Here is a 23,638-nt window from a genome sequence, read left to right on the forward strand (position 1 = left end):
AAAAATTAAGAATACGACGATTTATCGTGTCCTTTGAATTGCTTTTTTTCGCGTTTATTAATGCATCTAACCGTTACATTTAAAATACATAATTTTCACAATAAAGATGACAATACACAAATCATTAAAGTTATCCCCTTTTGAAAATGGGGGGCAAAATTGTAAATACATTTTTGATTGAAAATACATAATATGATCAAAATATTTTACACGATTCATAAATGACGGATTTAAATCGAGATTTATTATACAATTTTATCTTATTTTTTCAAAAAAACCAGTCAACCTTTTTTTTATCAACACTGAACTTTTTAAATCTCTAACTGTATTGAGGAACATTAATAAAAGCTGTATTTTTGTGACAACTGCTATCTCTTTCTATCGCTGTATATGTCAGAGCGAGATAAACTATAAAAAAATGCAATCTTTCTATGTAGCTCTGGGGATAAGCTATACTAAATACTAATATTATAAAGCTGAAGAGTTTGTTTGTATGAACTCGGTAATCTCAGGACATACTGGTCCGATTTGGTTCGAAAAAAACCGGTACCGAAAAATTATTCCGGTGTTAGATAGCCCATTTATCGAGGAAGGCTATAGACTATATATCATCACGCTAAGACCAACAGGAGTGGAGCAATGCGGGTGAAACCGCGGAGCACAGCTAGTTTAACATTATTGTGACATTGAATGATTTTACTAGAATTGTTTTACTTTCATTTAATCGTAATGAAGTGATAAAAAACTTTTGCTTTCCTTTTATACTAAGAGTACAATGCACCAATTAATATTTCTTAGTTTATTCCAATAAAACTCGATTTAAATCCGTTAAAAACAACATTCCTTCACTATTGCTCACAACAATTCACTTATTCGACACATTGTGACACGAATATAAGGCAAATATATTCCTCCGCTTACCTTCGTTACATTGTCGTTACCTGTAAATATACGAAAATATAAGAATTTTTAAACTTGTAAAATGAATAAATCAGTCCTATAGATTTTTTTATGGATATTTGATAGGTCTAAAAATAGGCAGAGAACTATTTTTTTTATACACAAGTGATCAATCTAATGGTTGCTGCTTTGCTGTCGGGGAGCCCTTTTTGCCACCATTGCTATTTTTTTTTTAGGTTCCTGTTTTTTATTTAACTACACAAAAATAGGCTCCGTCGCCTCGCAACCGTCTTCTTATGGACTTATTAGATTTTTAGTACTATTGTCAAGTGTAAGAGCGTATACGCACTATGCGGGTAGCCGCATTGCGGGTAGCCGTCCGGCTGACCGCAAGCACAATTATGTACGTAATATTCATTTCTATGCGCACTGTGCGGTCTGCGGTAGCCGCATCGCAGTGCGCATAGAAATGAATATTACGTACATAATTGTGCTTGCGGTCAGCCGGACGGCTACCCGCAATGCGGCTACCCGCATAGTGCGTATACGCTCTAAGTCAAGTCTGGAACGAAGACGCAAGCATCCGCTTTAGGCGCGGGACATATACAAGCGGCGCGCTGCCGGCGTGCTTCGGGTGCGCTATTGGCATTTTGTATGAAATAATTTTGGGGCGGCGCAACCTTGGCACAACCTTGGCACAACCGTGGCGTGCCGTCTCGACGCCTGTCCAAAATTCTTTCATACAAAATGTATAAGAAGGACGTGGTGCAAAACAGATTCAAGAGGTGCGCTTATGGCACGCCCGCGCCAAGCCGCGCGTGTTTGACCCGCGCCTTACAAAGTATACACGATCAGTACGCAAAATTCGTGTATATTTTGTAATCACAGACTTTAAAACAGCATTACAATATATACACGAGCAGTTTCCTATGGTTGTGTTCTATCTATGTATAGAATGGAAAGACGCATCAGAATCGATTCTTAAAGAGTCGCTAACATACAAACATACAGGTGAAGCTAATAACAGCGTATTATTACAAAACACTCACATAATAGAACACCGTTTGTCCCTCGGCTGTTGCGTGAGCCGTGTATGTATGGGTGTTGAAGCGACTTGTTTTATCGCTTCCGGATCAGCCGTTGCGACGGGAGCGGTTAGCGGCAGGTCTGTGTTTATGCCCACTATCTGTAATAATGAAACATTATTTTTTTACATTTTACACAATAAAGTTCTATTTGATGGTTTCTGTTTGATTAGAAAAACAATTTCTTTTTATGTCCACTATCGAAAAATTATTTAATTAGATGTTTTTAATGGCAAGTTATTAATCATAAGTCATAATAACGATTTAATATTATCAAGAAATACTTCTATGTACTTAATTAATAATTATGGTTCATACAGCCAGAGCCATAAGAATTGCATACTTTAATAACTAAATTGCTTTCATTACGCCTTTCACGATTCGAGAAATTCTAAAGAGTGAATATATATCTAAATTAAATACATACAATGAATACGTAAAATTACGTTGCACTATCGGAATGCACTAAGTCAACGATTCACGTTCCTGTATAACCAGCCCCCCTAGACAAGTGGCTTTCTATTAGCGTAAAGTTCAATAGAATAGATTATGAATGTATGAGATTGACGTTTGATTACGACGACGGCGACGATTGATTACGTCAATCTCATACATTCATAATCTATTCTATTAGACTACGCTAATAGAAAGCCGCTTGTCTAGGGGGGCTGTCATCTCAGCTATAAAGAAAGACATGGCTTACAAAACTAAAACTGCATTACAATACTGATTTCATACAATAGTAATAGTCTAGCTATATAAACAAATGTGGCCACGTCACCTCAGCGGTACTCTCCACACAAACCCGCTCGGCACTGAACCGGAAGGGTCTAGCGAGTCCCCCGAGCCGGTCCAACAGTCGCGCCCGCTTGCGGCCCTCTGCGTCCACGTGTGTGCAGTCCCCGGGCCCTGTGGGGTCCCCGAGGGCCCCTGTGGGGTCCGTGGGGTCTGTGGGCTCCGGCTTGCGCTTGCGGCCCACTACTGTGCCCGTGGGACGGGACGATTGTTCTGTGAGACATATATGAAAGTATATGTGAATGAATTAGCACTTTGTTTGTAGCAAACTAAGTTTACATTGTAAAAATAAAAAATTAATAAACAACTTCTGTAATTTATTATTATATTATTAATGTAATGTAAGAAATTACTAAAAGGTGGACCTATGATGTTCTTTTGAAATTCACTAATTTTCACCAGACAGCGGGTTGAATATAACCTTAGTACTGTAACCGTAGTAACTATGTGTTGTTTGTCCTGTCATTTGTTGTTTTGGTTGTGTTCATGTAAATATTGTTAGTACTGATGTTAGCAGTGTTGGCAATATTGTTGTGAACTGTTGTGGTGTTAGTGGCATTTGTGTTGCTAATGCTATTGTTAGTGTTATTAGAGTTGCTTTTGCTTTTGTTAATGATGTACGTGTGATGTTTATGTAATAGCACAGAATACATAATAGTAGCTAAACGCTACAGAACGGACACTCTCCGCCTCCCGCCAAAATTAAACTTACCTCACCCCGCGCGATCAGACATAAAATGGGCCATATTTTTCTGCAAGAACGATACGCAACGAAGATTGACAACATTAATCAAATTGACTTAAAGTAATTTTATTATTTTGGATTTGTGATTATCGTTTTTCGTAGAAAATGGTTAGATATTGTGCTGTTTACGGATGTATTTCATCAGAAAAACGCGAATTTTTTTTTACGCTAGTCACAAATGTGCCAACCATAAAGCGTTAACACACACATTTGCAGTCTCTACAGTGTGACTGTCAAAACGATCATTTTGTATGGAGTGTCCGGGGTGTGGTAATAGGCTATGTATTATTATGTACTATTTATATATTTATATTTTACTAGCGGTCCGCCCCGGCTTCGCCCGTGGTACATATGAAAAATAGATGTTGGCCGATTCTCAGACTTACCCGATATGCACAGAAAATTTCATGAGAATCGGTCCACCCGTTTCGGAGGAGTATGCAGACTAACACTGTGACACGAGAATTTTATATATAAGATATAGTATTATTGTGTTGGCTATAGTGTATGTTGGTGTTTTGTCTTACCATTCGCACTAACAGCACTCGAATTAACACTAGTGTTATATCTCAGGCTCGAGTCCAACGGTGTGCGTCTCGAGAATTCGCCGAGATGCTTGTAAGATCTCCTTCCGCGGATGCTGCGTAGCCCACTGAGATAGGGACTCTCAGCTGATGATGGCTCTTCGGAAACTATCGATGTTTCTGTCAAGTCCATCTCCATTGTTGTGTTGTTGCCTGGGTAATGGATAAGATAAAAAATGTAATGTGACATAATAATTATTAATAGGTCTTCTTTTAAAAATAACGAATCATGTTATGTAGCCTGAGAACATAACATGTTAGTGTACGCCGTGTTTTACAATTCAATAAAAGAATAGTATTTTTTTTTAATGGGAGCACTGCACTAGTGTAAAAAATGTATGTATTTTCTACTGTGTTTCAAACGAACTTAAATAAGTATTTCCAGTAAGCAGTTTTTAAGATGTAAAATGTAGGTCAAAATAAAGTGAATGTACTTGTATTATTTTATCATGTCATACAAGTAAATTATTGAAATTAATTTATTTGTATGACATGATTGTGTTTTCTTCGTGATGTTGTTTTCTTCAAAGTAACCTTCTATGCTGTTTTTCTTTCAACCTTTTACCTTAACATTGAGATCCAAAAAACACATATTAAACTATTTTCACCCTCAACCCAGACTCACCCGTATAGTTAGCCACGATAGATGTCTGCGTGTTATCCGCGTGCACTCGCGAGCGTCTGTAGGGCGACACCTTGACGCGCGACTTGCTGTAGTTGGTGTCCGGCTTGCGAGCCTCTGCGTCTGTGCACACACAGCGTCACACTACACACATCGTCACATCGTGCACACACACTCACTTATGCACCATATTTAAATATTGTAAAAGGGAGGGGTAGAGAAAAAAATGTTATTCAACTAACTTAATTTCATATATTATCAGTAAAAAGGTCTTTATGCACACGACACGTCACACTACACACATCGTCACATCGTGCACACACACTTACTTTTGTGCTATTTTTATATATTTCATGGTAGAAATGAGAGAATTTTGATTGAAGGGCGGATTTTTTGTATATAATGTATGGGAATTAGAAATAAACCAGTTATAATTCAACGAGTAGTCGTTGTATACCATATATATTGTAAAAGAGAGGGGTTAGAGGAGTTATACTTTTTCCAATAATTAAAAAAAATGTTATCCAACTAATTTAATTTCAAATATTATCAGTGAAAACGTCTTTGATTTTGTGTACACGCTACACACATCGTCACATCGTGCACACACACACTAGTGTACCATATTTATACGTATATTGTATAATGAGAGAGATGACAAATATAGATAGCTGTGTCTGGAAAAAATCGCTATTTAGCGATAAGGCTAATTGTTATAATTTATCCTAGATTATGTCTCAATTTGTAATTAATTCAGAGCAATAAACAATAAATTAATAAATAAATCTTGTCATGCTTCATTACATAATGTTTTTTATGGACTGATGATAATGATATAGTAATTTGTACATCAAGTATCTGACGATATTTTAACTCAATAAAATAAAGTTATACATTGAACTGATTCGAACTTGAGTGCGAAATTCGCATCAGAGTTTCGCACACACGGTCATAATTTATTGTACAAAAAATTATGTTTTCAGTTAATATGTAAGTCAGTTGCTAAGTCCATATTGTTAATTATACTCACCTCGGGCAATCCCTTTCATATAAATAGGTGGTAGAAAATAATAAAATTTAAAAAATATGAATAACATTAACCCTCAACTACCTGACCGGAGTCTCTCAGACTCCAGCAGTCTTATTTTTGTCTATATCTTTACAAGCAAATGTATTTGAACGGTGTGCGTCCGTGTACCTTCGCCCCTCTGCCTGCAGTACCGCGCCTGAACTCGTCGAGATCATTTTTTGGTGAGTAAAAAACTATGTCGTAGAGTCTGAGAGACTCCAGGTAGGTAGTTACGTGACTTTTTCATGAAACTTTTTTTTTCTGTTTTAGTTCAAAATGACCTCGAATGATAAAAATATTGATCGTTGGTTGGAGGAGGACCTTTCCTCGAACGAAGAAAAATGTTTTGATGAACTGTGCAGTGAACACGAGGAAGATATTGAAGAAAATTGTGTTCTTCCCTGTGATTCTGCATCGGATACAGAGATGCAGATGCAGGATGTAGTTATGAAGCACCTGAAAAGTTGGCAATACGCAAGTATTGCTTCACATGTGACCCGAAAAAAAAAACTTAAGACGCAGTACTTGTGTTTCATATATAAGAAGCCTACATGCCTGCAGTGCTCCTACACGGCGTGCTCAATATGCCGGGAAAAATTGTAAAGTTTGAGCCTTGCAATTTTATAAAAAAAAATCTTTTTTGCCAAAAATTTGTGTCACATTATGTTGATAAGTTACTAAACTTTAAACAATTTATGAAGAGATTTCCTAATTTTTGTTAGTTTTTTTAAAGATCTCATTTATTAAAAGTGTAAAATTTTTGATAAAATTTTGCTTACTTTAAAAAAAAGTGTAGTTTTTAAGTATAAGCCATAAGGTTATATGTATTTTTTTTACTTTTAAGAAATAAAGAATTGTTCAAGCTATAACATGTTTCTTTTAATTTATTTTCATTTATAATAGTTTTTGTTTATTAAGAGTTCAAAGTATGGGAGTCTGAGAGACTCCAAGTAGGTAGTTACGTATAAGAAATTAGGGTCAGGTAGTAGAGGGTTAACATCAATGTAGTTTCTAAGTCTCTAGTCACATTTCTAACTTATTAAATACGAAAGAAAGTGATATCAAGCAAGGTAATTTCTCATAGTTATAATAAATTGAAATGCTCTAAAAATTTATTCATTCTAAACAGACTTTAAAAAGTATATTTCACTGATTTTACTACTCAATGATTAATACCATTTTAATTTTTTTAATAACAACAACAGACTGCCCATTATTCCTCTTACGTTATTAACACAAGCTTCAAATCATAAATTGCATAGAAAAATTAAAACTACCCGCATTTACAATTATTTTGAAACTACTCTCAAACAAGAACATTATAAAACCACCCTCAAAAACTTAATATTTAAAACTACCCGCATTTACAAACATTTTGAAACTACCCTCAATCACAAAATTGAAACTACCCACAAACACGAAATTGAAACTACCCTCAAAAAACATCTAAAACTACCCTCCAACAACACAAAAACACTAACCTTCAGTTTCCACCTCAATGGTAACTTCAACGTCCAATTTCTCCTCCGCCTTGGTATCGTTACCATCTTCCGTCTCTTTCTCTCTCGGTTTAACGCCATCTGCCTTCTCTCTCTTGTCTTGCGGTTTCGGCGAATCGGACGAACGTAACTTGCGATCGGACGGCGCGTCGTCTTTGAGCTTGAGCAGTTTTGATTCTTTCGTCTGGAAATTTTAATATTTTCATTGAAAAAGTTTTTCAAAAAATGACGGAATCATGATTTTTTTATAGAATGCAATATCGATCACATTATGTTAACTATTTTCCACAATATAAGGTTGCAAGTATTAATAATTACATACATTTTATAGAGAAATTTTTAAAGAATAAAGAAAATTCGATCACGCTTTCGCCTTGCCCACACTAAATTATTATTATTTTCTCACAAGATAAAAACCAATAACTTCTTTTGCAATGTCAAATCTACAGCACCTATTTTTCATTTTAACAAAATCCATTCAGCACTTTCCGAGTAACCAACATACATACACAAAAAATTATATCATTTAATAATAAAACAGGATATTTACTCACATCGTCAGGCACATAGTCCTTGTCCGCTTGCTTGTCGGACGCCGGTCGTGGAGTTTCTGGCGTGCGGCTTGCTTTCACCTTTAGTATTCATTTTATATGAGTGTTTTATATTTATTTGGAATTGGAGTTATTACTTCTTATCTTAATATATATATAAATCTCGTGTCACAATGTTTGTCCTCAATGGACTCCTAAACCACTTAACCGATTATAATAAAATTCGCATACCATGTGCAGTTCGATCCAACTTGAGAGATAGGATAGTTTAAACATGTAGGTACCACCAATTCAATGCAATACTTTTTATAAATTTAGAATGACTTATGTCAATAAATCGGTGGTAAATGTAAAAATATGTATTGACGTTTCAAAAGTGCTTCTCCAAGAAGTCTAATTGAATAAATAAATGTTTGAGTTTGAGATTAAAACATGCAAACTCACACATGAAGCAACATATAATACAAACACACAATATATAATTCAAATAAAGATATACATATTAGTACACATTAAACCACTTGCCGAATAGCTATTCATAATTATTATGAAAAAATTTTGACACTCAAAAGATTTCCCTTTACCATAACACAAAAATAAAATTTCATTCAACAACTCACTTTTTACGGGAAATTCGAAGCAGTACACAGATCCAGACCAGTTTTAATCTAGAATAGTTCAAAAAAGCTCCACGAGTATAAGGATAACTCACCTTCTCTAAATATAGCGCTAGTCACATTTTCTTGTATCAGGGCGCTTGTGCACTACAAGGAATTTTACTGTCCGGCATTCCGATTTTTTACGGTCCGGTGTGGCATGAAAAAACCGATGAATTGCTTGTGCACCTGTCCGTCTTTACTCGGATCAGTGCGGTACAGTTCAAGGAAGTTTGGCGGTATAATGCTTCATAAATGATTGTTTTTGTATTTTACAAGAAACGAGTAAAAAATATAGAAGGTGAAATATTATATTACTTCATTATAATAAAAAGTAAAGTTCCGTAAGAGATTTAAAATGCGTGTTTCACTTATTTATTTTAATCGGTGACGAGGAGCTAATTAAGCTATTCCCACTTGAACTTTAACTTACCAACACTTACTTAGATAATAATTATAGGTCAATGCTTGGTCAATGTATATAAAATAACAATACCGACTTCTCAAATCTCATTGCCAACTAAAAGAAAGGAAAACAAGAGCTTGCTTTTAATTGGCATATGCAGTAAAAACAGTAAAATCCAAGCAAGTGGGCATTCGAAAACAATTATACCTACAGCGACTCGTAGACACAAAAAACCATCCGGAATAGGGAAAAGTAAAATGTCGGACAGTAAAATTACGTATAGTGCACAAGCTAGTATATAGATTAATGGCGTGCCATACCGGACCGTAAAAAATCGGAATGCCGGACCGTAAAATTCCTTGTAGTGGACAAACGCCCTCAGGGACTAATACCCGTGCATAAGGGGGCGTCCATAAATTACGTGAGCTGTTTTAGGGGGGAGGTGTTTTGTCAAATCTCATCTAATCTTATGTTGGTCTAGGAAAATATTACACAATTTTTTTTGAAAATCAAAAATTGAAAAAAAAAAAATACCTCACGTAATTTATGGACGCCCTCTAAGCATTTTCAAAGTCAGACTACATTTAGTGAGATTGGAACCTTAAAATTAGTGGTATTTACTTTGTATCATGCCGATATTTAGTATGTGTACCAACTCTGTTTCTGCATTGTCACCAATTTGCTCTATACAATAACACACACATACACAGCTGTACCAACCTGTCCTCCTATAGCCCGCACACGCTCACACTAGACTCCACGACCACAGTATAAATATGTAACAGTATGGCAACTAAGCTAAGATAATTACGTATATAACATTGAAGCAATCGGATTGTTAGGGCTTGAATGTTGTTCTTTATAATATAAACATTTGAGTTTTATTTGAGTTCTGTGTTGATCAATTAATTGAATTAAAAAATATAGTTCACATATAAGATTTAAATATTAAACTTTAACGGAGTTTTATCCCGTAATATTTTAATGACTAAATATTATTAAAAAGGCTGAAAAATTCACGAGGCCAAATTTTTTGAAAACTAAAACGACATCATCAGTTTTTTTAAAAATCAACGGTCCTAGAAATTTTGAAAGAAAAGTCAAACTATTACGAGCAAAATACGATATTGGATAGAAATATATAAATCGTGAATTTGATTCTGTTTAGTCAAATTCGCGATTTATATATTTCTATGACATCTACTTGAAGTTGCGTGAGTTACGCTTGCGTTTGCAGGTAAGTTTTTCTATGTGTAACGTTTTCACGTAGAACGTAGCAGTTTTCACGTAGTTTCCGTACTGCTCCACATTCATACTGTGGCACTATTCCACACACCTGCGATCGCCTTGTGTAGCTCCGGCTGGGCCCGTCCGGCGTGTTCGGCTCGAAGCACTCCATGTCCGAGTCCTCGTACGCGAGCTCCGGATAGAGCCCGTCGTCGCTGTCCGAACTCACCGTCGCGTCCGCGTCGCCGTTGTGCCGCGCGCCGTTCTGTTTCGCTTTAGCTGTTTCCTTCTTGCGGCTGTCCGATGTGTCGGCCTGGAATTTATGGCGATGGAAATTGATAAAGAGAGCTAAATACACATATTTGCACGCTCAACTACGAGCAGAATGTTTAAGGATCTATATTACTATCTGTATACTACAAACATCTTTGTAATTCTACATTCTGCAAATAAAGCAGTTTGAATTTGAATTTACATTTACATTTAATTCCTTAAAAAAATTGGTTGTTTGTAAAGTAGGTTTACGATCGAGATGTTTACGTGATAACGTCTTATTGGTGGCAGCGCTCGAGATGAGACGGGAGATCGGTCCGTCTCTCTCTCGTTATACCTGTGATAGTGCGATCGCGCTCGTGAGGTTTTGGTGTGACACAAGTTTCTGAACATGTCACCCGACTAAAACGATTTTAAAGACGTTATCACGTCAAAAACAAGGTATGGTGGGTCTAGATTCGATAAAAAGCAGTTATTTCCATAAACAGAAATTGCATCTAATTTTTATTCTGCGCATCAACTATATGCAACACATATGAACGCATAGTTCGATAATAATGTTTTTGATTTACATATAAAAATTGATGTCACGTAGATACGAAAAAAGGGAAATTAACAATAACATCATCATCATACGTCAATTAATTCATATTTGGTCAGTGATAAATGTAAATTAAACTCACCTTGCCGTTTTCTTTGCTCTCCTCTTTAGGTTTCTCCGTAGGAGCGACTACTGCTTCTTTCTTTTCTGTGGGCTTATCTTTTTTGTCAACTACCTTTTCTACGCTTTTTTCCTTCTTCTCTGCTTTGTCTGCTTTTTTCTCTGGGGTCTTATCTGTGATTTTCTCAGCGGGCTTATCTTTTTTGTCACCTTTTTCTGCAGCTGCATCTTTCTTTACCGTTTTGTCAGTCTTTTCTGAAGCTTTCTCTGTCTGTTTATCATTTGCTGCGGATTTTTCAGCGGTTTTCTCCTTTTCCGCTGTCTGTTTCTCTTTTTCTGCATTTGCAGCCATTTTCTTTTTCATATCCTTAACCGGACTATCTGCATGCCTCTGAAAAAATATATTGGAAAATTAATTTCAGCTTCCGTTTAAACTGAAATTGACTTTCATCTCTTATTGGATATCTAATAGGTGCAATGAATAAGATGAATCAGTTGCTTCAAGTGGATTGATGCCAATTGACGGTAAAGTGTGCTATCTGCGCTAAATAGTTCATATAAGTCAACTGATGTCTATAATAAGTTTGGAACATAAGTGCTACAGTTTAAATAATTACATATATTTTCTAACCTTTTCCTTATCTTCTGCTATCGGCCCTTTTCGCGTCACTTTTTGGCTCATGGCTTATCTGCAAAAGAGAATTAGATTTAGGCAAAACGTACTCTATCAAAATGTTTGAACAATTACAATTAGTGTGGCAGGTGTGTCTGAAATTTGCACTTATTTATTTAGGTTTCCTGCCTATTACTGCAAAATATTGGGATTCTGGTGGGTGGAATAATGTTTAGAAATATTGTATAAAGAAAAAGAAAGTTTGCATGAACAGTCCAAGATTATTTGTATACCTTTGTTATTTAAACAGTTCCCTGCTTTGCAATCTTACGTGACCATATATAACGAGATAGATATTCTCGCAATTTGCGACTCGTATCATAACAAGCAATCATTAAATCTTCATAACAACACAACATTTAGTCCTAATGCTGTAGATGCGAAAGGAATAACATATTTTCAACTAGAAACATTAGCTAGAGCATATAATTATGTTTGTTAGCAACTACCTTCGTTCTAACGTGACGCAATACATCAATCCAAACATATTTCCCACGTGGATACTAGTCAGTAGTTTAAAAACAGCGTTGCACGAGAGTGAGACAATAAAAATATATTTTTAAAACGTCAAATGTTAACGACCGTTTAATCATCTTCAACAGTTTGTATTTCAACGTCGTATCGTGACTGATGACTTGATGAGACCGTAGGCCCAATTAATAAGTCCTTCATTATATCATTTGAAACACAAAACTAAAAAATGTTGAAAAAAATAAATACATAGTTGAAATGATGAAGATGTAGCATGCACTATTTTGATTTTTGACATTTTTTTTTATTTTATTAATGGACGTCATGAAATCTGTCGAAAAATTTGTATGTAGTTATTTTTTAAAGTTATGTAAAAATCGACAGCAAACGGTAAAAAATGTCATATTTAAATAAATATTTTCAATTACCTACTCGAAACCAAATTATTTAATAAAACAATACTGCCTATTCTTTACATTTAAAAACTCATTGGTTCAAATTCCCCTTTCATAACAGGAATTTTCATTGTAAATTGAGTAGAGTCACAGCTGCCTCTCAAATTAAGTGGAACAAAAAACAATGAACCACATACCTACTTCATTACATCCTGTGACGTGTGACCTGCAAAGTTCGAACCTTTAATTTTCTATTTTATCTATAGAAATATTTGAAAATTGACGAGGAACTAGATTTTGTATGAACTATTACTAACTTACGATTATTTTAACTTTATTAAATGAAATAAAAAATTGCTTATTAATATTTAATCAAAAGAGAATGATGAAGTGACACAAAATATTCATCTAATTAAACTTAATTACTTATTAATTACGATTCAATTTTAATGATTTTATGGCTTCGTCTTATTAAGTCGGCTTAACTAAAACGTTATTGACATTGATGAATTTTATCAATATTCTATTCTCAATCACTTTTACTTGAAGTCACAACTTGGTAGGAAACAAAAACACGAAGAAGTTAGTTAACATATGAAATAAAAGAAGTGTAAATAAGTGAAGACTATTATAATCAAAATGTATAATTTTGGTAGAGGCTGTTAATATTTTTACTGTTAATATTTTCTTAGGGCATTGCCAATAGTAATTGGGTTAAACTAATTTATTCACCGACTTTCTAATGACACCTAATAATCTCAAATCTTCCAAATCGAAAAAAAAATAGTTTTAACTGAATAGTACCGGAAATAACATTAATATAATAACAGAGTTACGGTGTCCTTATATGGAAAGGAAATTTACAGACTTCTTAAAAAAGTTATGAAGAATTTCTGAATTAAATTTTATTGACCAAGTGCGTGTCGGTTATGTCACAAGTTGTCATAAACAAAAAAATCTTAAAAAGTTAAAATCTAAACAACAAAGAACAACACCAAAGATATAATCTACATTCATAACAGCTCCATAGACCTCACCTTGATATTGAAATGGTTATAAAAACGGCCTCCAGTAACGAATCTTAGTTTATCAGCACACTAATAATGCTGACAGGGTGAACGACCGCGCGCACGCACACACTAATAAGCTGTGTGTGGTACAAGGCACAAGCGTTGCTGTGTGATGTCTACTAACTACAGCTGTGATGCCTTATTCATGCAGATTGTTGTACATGAATGTATGTGTATGTTTGTAGTTTAGAACGCATCAGAAAGCGGTGGTCAAAATTTTTCGGAAAGAGATTGGTTGTAGTTGAAAATACAATTTTTTTCATGCACTATGCGAACAGTTGTTTATGTAAAACAGAAAATCTATATCATGTCCATAATCCTGGAAAGTTTCATTCCATTTCATTTCATAGCCGAATTTTATTAAGCTAATAGCTATAAAGCTTCACTTTATGCACATACACAAATAATAATAATAAATATAAAAAAGCTGACTCTATTCGAAGCATAAATTTTCACCAAAAAATCAAAATGACATGTAATTTTAATCAACTACATATTGGGCCAAGACATCGAACTTCAACAAAATGATAAAATCTCCTATCCGCTATATACTCTCACTTGCACCACACCCAACCACTCCCGCGGGCCGCGCCACTTTTGTCGAAGGGCCACAGCCATTAACATTATGAACAGATGCGGAACGTGTTAAGAGCTTTCTATATATTATTTTCAAATCTAAGATTTTTAAACATCCATAGTAATTGTTTTTCTGTTTGGAAGAATTTGAAGTAGATCCTATTTTTAAATAGGATTGAATCTTGAAAGTTTAATTAACACGTTTGTTGTTCGTTCTATTTATTCGGGTAGTTGGATGTTTATCTCGGGTAAGCTATCTCTTGCTTGTGAGAGTTGTCTTGTTGTAGACAATCCTAATATAGTATTGTTCTAAGTAATCAAGTGTTATGTATATTGAACTAATTTATCTAGTGTGCAGTAAGACAACACACACGAAAAGTAACTAGTAAATGTTAGACTAGAAAAATAGTCTTGCATCAAAAATACATCAAAAGTTCAATACTAAACTCAGTACATACCAAACTTAAGAAGCTCAATAATAATTAACTTCAGAATTCCTTCCAAAACCACATTCTCTACAAGTCTACAGAAATGTTGTCAGTTATCACCATCACCAGATAAACAAACCCATAAATGTGAAAAGCTTTCCCAAATCAACCGTCACCCTGTCAATAGAGCAAATCAAACCTGTCGAAAGCGCGTGTCTCTCGTCAAACACCACGTGGTAACACTTGTCGGCGACCGCGACAGAACGAAAATAACATGTGCTTTTACTAGAAAACTATTCTATGGGCTTGTTTGCACGACTTTCTGTGTACATTTACAAATTACAGTGTATAAATAAACATGCTTTTAGCAAAAATGGGAGAAATATTGAAGACTATGTACGTCAAATGTATGTTATAGTTGAATAATGATATGTTTAATTCATGCAATACATTAAACGTAATTTAATTTATTAGCTTTTCAATCAATTTTCATTGATGTGAATGGTTCATTGTTAAACATACGCAGTAATTGCGCATATTTATAGTTGAAAAAGATTTTGAAATCGTGCTTTTGACCCACATTAATTTTTGTTTTAAGATTATAAGAGACTGTATATTGTGTTCTTAAAAAAGTGAAAAAACAAGCTTAGTTTGGAGGTTAGTCACGTTCACTTACTACAAATGCAAAAAAAAATATAACTTTATCGCCAAATAGTCTTTATCAAAATGTAAAATAATAAATAAACACAACAAGGTGCATCTACTATTATAACTCTTTCAAACATTGAAAATCTCAATTCCAAAACACATTCGAATTTATCATTGCTGAATCTAGGTGCAGCAAGCGACTTTTTGTTATCTCTAGCAAATAAGCTGTGTCCTAGATATTCGATCGAATTGTTATAATATGTAACATGATCATATACGGTGTCAACGTCTTTACATAACCCAGTAGATGCACCTTTTTAAATATACACTGCACATTTTATTATTACGACCTCGATTATTGTAAAAACTACAATCGTGCCAGAGTATTAAAAATATATAAAATAAAAGATCATGTTATTGAAGTTATTAAAAAAATGCGATTTTATATAACACAATGGTTTTATAGTAAGGTAAACAATGCTCTTATTATTATCGAAGTTATTAAAAATGCAATTTTATATAAAGTAACGGACAATGGTTTTATACTTATAGTAAGGTAAACAACGCTTTAAATAATATCATTTGAGTTTAAAAACTATATATTTTAAATATAACACGTAAAAAATTATTAATTTAATAAAATAAAACATCAAATACCTACTCTCGTACAATAGGAGTCTAGACTTCTAAAAAAATCATCAGACTAGACGAACTGGTATTCTATCGGTCATTAGAACATGCTTTGCATATTGAGTGCAAAAAAATTGAATCAAGATATTATAAAAAAGATAGCGGAATATTAGTTTCTGGTTTTGGAATTTTAATATAAAAATAAATATCACTGCATTTCATTTATGTATAACTAGCTGTGCCCCGCGGTGTTACCTGCATTGCTCCGCTCCTGTTAGTCTTAGTGTGATGATTCATGATATATTGCCTATAGCCCTATAGCCTTCCTTGATAAATGGGCTATCTAACACCGAAATAATTTTTCTAATCGGACCAGTAGTTCCCGAGATGAGCGCGTTCAAACAAACAAACTCTTCACCTTTATAATATTAGTATAGTATAGATATAACGCGAATCATGTAAAAAGAACGCTGGATGAAAGTGATGGGGTGTGTTTTGGCACGTATCGACTATCGAGTTTAGCACGAAAGTTATATGCTGCTTATTTTATTGTTGAAGTAGGCTCTCGAGTCGTGGCTTCGCAACTACATATTTGTTATTCTTATACCACCTCATAACACCAAATAGACCAATAAATCGCCAAGCTTAACCATCAGCGTTCTTTTTACATGACCCGACCTATACGTCATGTTTGAAACATAAGCAACCTTTCGAGAGATTGAGTTCCTAGTGCCGCAAAAACATTACAAGCAATATCACTATCCAAACATCATAATATTACCTATACACTCAAGGTATTCAAGAGGGGACGCACTCAGCACTGTGTCTACAGAGTCCTATCGAGATAAATCTTTTATCTCTGGCCGTACGCCATGATTCAACAAGTCGTTGAACCATTAGCTTGCATAACATTAATAATAATGCAATTATGTACCTGCATGCTAATTTAAGATCCACGTGCTTATTATAAATACATTATGATTTATATACGCACTTGTAGCCGTAAACTATGTGTTATTATTAAATGCTCTATGTATTTTTCAAAACGTATGAACATAAATCTGTCGGTCAAAATAAAAATAGCTTTTTTAAACTGCGCTTTTTATGAGCATTGTGCTAGCAGACGTCCGTAATAACTATGTAACATTATGTTTCATTAAATGAGGACTTTTTGTGATAATTTTTCCAAGTAATAGTGTTACTTTATTACCTAGACTAGACTAGAAGCCATATAAAACAACCTATGATGTCCATAGATAAAACTAGACTTCGAAAATCGTGTAGGTTGACCATTGACAAATATTAATATACCTAGATTACAATTCAAGAGATTGGTAATTTGAAGCCTTGTTTACGATATACCTACCCACCTGTTAAGAAGTTGATGAGTGTGGGTAGTTATATAGGACAAGCAACTATTGACAGACAAAGAAGGTTATTAACATATAATAATATATTACTTTTGCACGTTTGAATGTATCGCTTCAGTGAATTTTGATTTATAATTGGATATGCTAATGATAATTTAAATTCTTCAATTCGAAAAGAAATCTAATTGAATTACTAAATAGAAGCTCCAATATTTGATTATTTGTCTTTATCAATGTTCTGTATTAGTTCAAAGACACATAAAAACGGTCTAAAATTAAATACATGCGTACTCTTATAGCGCGACTACAATTCGTACCTGTCCGGTATTACAATAAATGTCCTTTATTTAGTCCACGGTTAGATGTTACATAATATGTAATACGATATGAGCAGAACGACCGTCAGCAAAAAAACACGCAATTTTAACTCGTGTAATTTTTGGTAGCGTCGACAAAAAAATTGTATTACATATTTAGGTTATAGAGAAGTATTATTTCTAATGCGATGAAGTAATGCCGCTATACAAACTTTAAAGGGCCTGTTATTTTTCCTGAAAATAATACTGCTTTAAGGCGTATTTCCAAACTATACATAGCCAGAACGCAACCATAGGAAACTGCTCGTGTATACTTTGTAATGCTGTTTTTAAGTTTGTTATTACAATATATACACGAATTTTGCGTACTGATCGTGTATAATTTGTAACGCGGATGCTTGCTTCTTCGTTCCAAACTATACACGATCAGTACGCAAAATATTATGTATAACTAAATATAGCTACTACACCACTTACGCTTGAGCGAAATAATAAATATATAGGCAATCAAAGACTTGTACAGTTATATCGATCTACTTTTATTCTTCTTGATTGATTCAGTAAAATATGGAATAAAAATATTATTAGGTAAGCTTAGAAAAATAAATAGGTAACAGATATAAGGGTTACCTATGGGTTAGGTTAGGTTCGTGTTTTTTTTAACTACACAAAAATAGGTCGCCTCGCAACCGTCTTCTTCTGGACTTATTAGATTCTTACATTTTAGCACTAGGTATTGTCAATTGTAAGTCGTGCAGTATAGTCGAGAACGAAGACACAAGCATCCTCGATACAAAAAATATACGATCAGTACGCAACATTACACATTACACAATACACATGCATTTTAATAATAGATTTCAAAACAGCAATACAATAATATAAACGCGAGTAACGGAAAGACGCCGCGCTTACTCCGAAACATACACGATTAGTCCGCATGCGTACTGGCGCTGTATGTTTTGGAGCGCTATTCTTACTTACTTCACTACAAAGTATACGCGAGTATTTGCAAGTATTTGCGTACTGCTGTTGTATAGATTGGAAGAACTTTGTAAAAAAGTTATTTCCAAACTATACGTGATTAGTTTCACACCGTTGCGTACTGGCCTTGTATAGTTTGGAAAGACGCCTGCTTTAAGACATCGTGCTACAGGGTTGGAAACATGCTCAAAGCATCTTACAAAGGCAGATACGTCACCGATTCTCAATTGTGTAAATGAGACAGGAAGCTCATTCAATTATATTGCAATACGATGCCCACACGCGCGCTGTGAATTCGTAAATACTGCATACACGCTAAACACTCGTATAATAAATTCGGGTTAGTACCACATACCAAATAATACTATATTACTTAGGCATTTACATTGTTTTCTATGTACTTTGTAGTTGGTACATAAACGATTTTTATTTTACATATTTGGTTTACTAGCCGATGATAATAAAGATACAAATGAATATCGTGTAAAAAATGTGTTTATATGTAATAGTACATAGTAAACAATGGAAGTATCAAATCAATAAAAAATTGCCACTTTATCAATAAGAAACTAGCATTAAGGATACACAATTGATAATCATATTGTATAATGTACAAATGATTAACAATGAGCTGTTTAAAATAAAACCAAATTAATGAATTAACATAACTACAAAACAGTACAATAAATATATACATATAATATAAATTATAATAAACAAATAAATTTTCATTTCATTTCAGTTAGAAAGCATGAATGAACCTATAAGTTCAAAATCAAAAATACTTTGCAATGCGACACTTGCCAAATTTTTTGTGCTAAAAATATATTTTCCGATACATGATATCAACGGTTTAGTGGAAGCCATACAAAATCGGATATAGTTTTACGTTACCTAGTTTTGCATTTGAACAAAGGAACACTTGTCACAATGTACCCATTGTATTTGTACACATAGCTTGCGAATAACACTTTAGTATGAATATTGTTTTAAAATTCGTAGTAAACTGTTTACTTTATAAATATATGCACTCTATATTCATAAAGCAAATACCTACTGTTTATAATCGGAATATAGGCTGATTGATTCATTGCTTTTATAGTTTTTTAGTAAACACAAACTAGCTAAAAGCACATTTCTTCCACAAATCTTAAAGCAAAATTTCATTTTTCTTACACATTTCGTAAATTACAGTTACTCCATTTTATTTATTTGTATATATTGTGCACGATTAACTATCTTAAATACAGGGTCTGAAACATTATGGACAGGTTGTTTTGACTATAACCACATTATATACCTCTTACTTCGAAGACACAAGGTCAAACATGTTTTAGATAAGATTATTGGCACATAATACAGTGATATTAAGCCAAGGTAACATTATCGGAGGATGGTTATGTAGGAATTTTAATTGTGTATGTTTATATGATTTTATTCATATTAACTTGTATTTTTTTTTATCTATAAAACGCTACCTGTTTTGTTAATTAAGATATTTCAAATATTTTACTATTCTTCTTTCATAATAATATGTCATAGTAGATATTAAATTAGATATCCCTAAAGTTAATAGCAATTTGGCTTGCTACTCATAAAAAAATTTGATTAAAACCATTGAGTTACTATGTACTATGTGAACATAGTAACTTAATGATTAAAACATAGATAATCACTTAAGTATTTCACATGTTTAGGAATAAGCTTGTTTGTTTATTTAAAAAAATATTTCTTATATTAGTCAAACAAAATGTTATAATGAATAGATGATACAAAAACAAACACCTACTTTGGCCAAACATCTATTTACATTTACAAATACTAACATTAGCACTGTTTAGCATTAACACAAGTAAGTGAAAAGACTATATTAACATAACAAATAGTGTTTAAGCGCATTTGACCTAAGAACCTTAAGATTTACCTAGGACAAAACAGTATGAATATTTATGAGTTGCAAATATCTTAAACATAAATGTGAAAACATCATTTAAGTAGAAGCTTGTATGAATCATAAATAGCTTATTTTCTATGCAACAAATAAATTTGTAATAGTATGAAGTTCAAAACATAAAAATGTACCTATGTAATTTAATCATCATAATTTGAAAGAATGTTGCTTCTTCCTTATTGTACAAACATACCTGCCTGAATTTTATTTGGCATATAAGCACAGTATTACAATATTATTTCCTACAGTAAGGAATCGCCTTTGATGTCGCGCGATGCCGCCGCCAGCGTAGGTACTTACGCTGCCACACGAAAATACGCTAGGGTTGCAACAAATGGGAAATAAAACAATTGTGATTATTAATATTATGATGAAATCTTTATTCATATGTACATTCAAAATAATTGCGATTATTAAATCTGATGTAATTATTTGTTCATAAATATATAATTACCGATATTGCACTGCTAAATATTATTTACGTGGACACTTTATTTTTGGATGTTCTTAATTGTATATTATAACATTTAACTAAGTAATGTATTCGCATTGGGATGTACAATCTGATTAGAAAATAATGAGGACAACATATACATAGCTTTGATTTTAATTCAACATACAATTAATACAATCTTTCTGAAATATTGTTTCCTTCTGGGATTTCAATGTAGATTTACATCCGTAAACCTAACAGTTTGTGCGCGCCATAATAGAATATGTAAGTACCTATGTATAATAAAATTATTACACAAAAAATACGACTGCGTCATCCTTTCGCGCTAGGTAAAGCAAACTAAGCGTGTCTGCTTTACGCGGCCCGCGTCGCCCGACCCCCGCCAGTTCCCCTCCGTTTCTCTGCACAAGTACATTCGTCGCACTACTGTAGGAAATAATGGTAATACTGTGATATAAGTAAAGAATCTCAAATATCATTAATTACTTGACCTTGAAAATAACATCTACTGGTTACACAAATTAAGGAAATGGTTAATAACTTCAAAATTCCTATTCTATACCTATAGTAGACTCGCTTCGCCCGCTTTGTCTAAAACCTAATAAATTACACACTAAAACCTTCGCCGAGAATCACTCTATCTATTAAAAAAAACTGCATCAAAATCCGTTGCGGCGTTTAAAAGATTTAAGCATACAAAGGGACATAGGGACAGAGAAAGCAACTTTGTTTTATACTATGTAGTGATGTAATGTAAGAATAAGGCAAATTAAGCTTTATAATTCATAGCGTACACAGGATGTGTGGTTCAACACATTAATGATGCCTCAGTGATTGCCACGCTTCAGTTAATTTTGAAGGGTCTGATATAATTAACATTCTGCCAATATAGAATAATATGTTATATTTATTCAAAATCTGACCTGATTTGATTTTTCTTTTATGTACATTTTTACGATATTGATACCTACTGTATATTTTTGTTCTCTTCGAAATAAAACTAGAACTTGAGTAAATATGTAACATATCAAATATTAATTTAGATGTTTGCTCACGAACCCACTATAGTCCATACCGCGAAAATAGATTAATAGATACTCTGAAATCCGTCGCCGAGGTCATGGTCATAATATCGCAAGACAAAATTACTTCCTTGTTTTTTGCGCGCCTTATTAAAAAAAATTAAACTTCATTCACTATTCTAAGTAACTTATTTTAGTTTATAACCCATATGGATATTGGATTACGTAAAATACTTTGGATAATCGTTGTTTGTCTAAATGTTTAAATAAATTGATGGGAGAAGTGATAGAAGTAATTGATGTGTGATATAACTTTACAATGTACGTGATATAATGAAGTAACTTATTATAAACACATTCAATTTAGGTTAGATTTCCATAATTTCAACCTTTATTAGCTAAAGGAATGTTCAATTAAGATAATCTTCAAGCAAAACAAGATCTAAGAATGGCGGGCGGCGTATCATGGCGCGATTCAGATTAAGCGTAAAGAAATAAAAGGACTTACGGTATTTAGCTTTCTTCAAAGTTTTGAACACTTTCCAAACTCACTGAACTTGTTTACACTGAAAAGTACACGAATTCAAACAAATATTTAGTATAACGTGAAAGCGTCGTTGCCATTCATCACTTCACCGACAGTGCGATACAAAAATTGAAATTTGTTTGTAGTATTGCCGTGTTCCACACAAAAATATACATAGTAGATAATAGGAGATTGGGAGAAAAAAATTAGGAGCTATGCCACAGAATACATAATAGTAGCTAAACGCTACAGAACCATGGAACTATATATACTACGTATGACTATAGTTCCATGTACAGAACGGACACTCTCCGCCTCCCGCCAAAATTAAACTTACCTCACCCCCGCACGATCAGACATAAAATGGGCCATATTTTTCTGCAAGGACGATACGCAACGAAGATTGACAACATTAATCAAATTGACTTAAAGTAATTTTATTATTTTGGATTTGTGATTATCGTTTTTCGTAGAAAATGGTTAGATATTGTGCTGTTTACGGATGTATTTCATCAGAAAAACGCGAAATTTTTTTTACGCTAGTCACAAATGTGCCAACCATAAAGCGTTAACACACACATTTGCAGTCTCTACGGTGTGACTGTCAAAACGATCATTTTGTATGGAGTGTCCGGGGTGTGGCTATGCTTTGTTTATTAAATCCAAACATATTTTACAAATAGTAATAATTAGAAAATACTTTTATATAATGCATGGATTTACAGAAAGTTTTAAATTAATAATTTTATTTTGACTTAAATTTTAGCAAATTTTACTTTTAAATTTTAATATGGCAATAATAAATTGAGTTTTACCGTTTTACTATACCAACTTGCCAAGTTAGGTGTGAAAGGGATAAAAACATACAGGCGTCATTCAACGTCATATTTTCTTGTTACAAGTTAATGTTCATACTGAAATCTCCAGTGTATTAGATATAAGCTTCTTGATACAAATGTATATAAATATCCCACGGCGAAACTGTGAAGTGGTAACTAAATCTGACAGATTGACCAAGTTGTAAAAAAAAGATATGACAATCATAACCGT

The 23,638-nt window shown here is 33.5% G+C and overlaps 1 protein-coding gene across 3 annotated transcripts; it reads right to left on the bottom strand.

Moving 5' to 3' along the window:
- Window positions 1–22,711, bottom strand: LOC149478158 (uncharacterized). Of its 3 annotated transcripts, none has more exons than XM_089709994.1 (11): window positions 22,571–22,711; window positions 11,705–11,762; window positions 11,096–11,464; window positions 10,369–10,452; window positions 7,854–7,931; window positions 7,282–7,483; window positions 4,735–4,854; window positions 4,053–4,262; window positions 2,767–2,993; window positions 1,950–2,086; window positions 1–941 (listed from the first exon to the last, which is right to left on the bottom strand). In XM_089709994.1, the coding sequence occupies exons 2-11, from the start codon at window positions 11,753–11,755 to the stop codon at window positions 938–940; spliced, it is 1,482 nt and encodes a 493-aa protein (XP_089566120.1). In that variant the 5' UTR covers window positions 11,756–11,762; window positions 22,571–22,711; the 3' UTR covers window positions 1–937. The 3 variants fall into 3 exon arrangements, with proteins under 3 accessions (XP_089566120.1, XP_089566118.1, XP_089566119.1); XM_089709992.1 differs by having other exon boundaries at window positions 10,249–10,452; XM_089709993.1 differs by lacking the exon at window positions 1–941 and having other exon boundaries at window positions 1,946–2,086; window positions 10,249–10,452.
- Between the last annotated feature and the right edge of the window lie 927 nt (window positions 22,712–23,638).

Source organism: Colias philodice, chromosome 23 (genome assembly GCF_061535455.1).
Source record: "Colias philodice isolate Cphi_HAF_F1 chromosome 23, ilColPhil1 Martin Lab GWU primary, whole genome shotgun sequence".
Taxonomy (NCBI): Eukaryota; Metazoa; Arthropoda; class Insecta; order Lepidoptera; family Pieridae; genus Colias; species Colias philodice.

What these genes read in the sequence shown, in the direction of transcription:
- LOC149478158 (XM_089709992.1), bottom strand. Translation starts at nt 11,755, where the DNA reads ATGAGCCAAAAAGTGACGCGAAAAGGGCCGATAGCAGAAGATAAGGAA. An exon ending in AGGACTATGTGCCTGACGAT is followed by an intron (nt 7,484 to 7,853) that starts GTGAGTAAATAT and finishes TAAAATTTCCAG; the next exon opens with ACGAAAGAATCAAAACTGCT. An exon ending in TATCGTGGCTAACTATACGG is followed by an intron (nt 4,263 to 4,734) that starts GTGAGTCTGGGT and finishes TCCATTACCCAG; the next exon opens with GCAACAACACAACAATGGAG.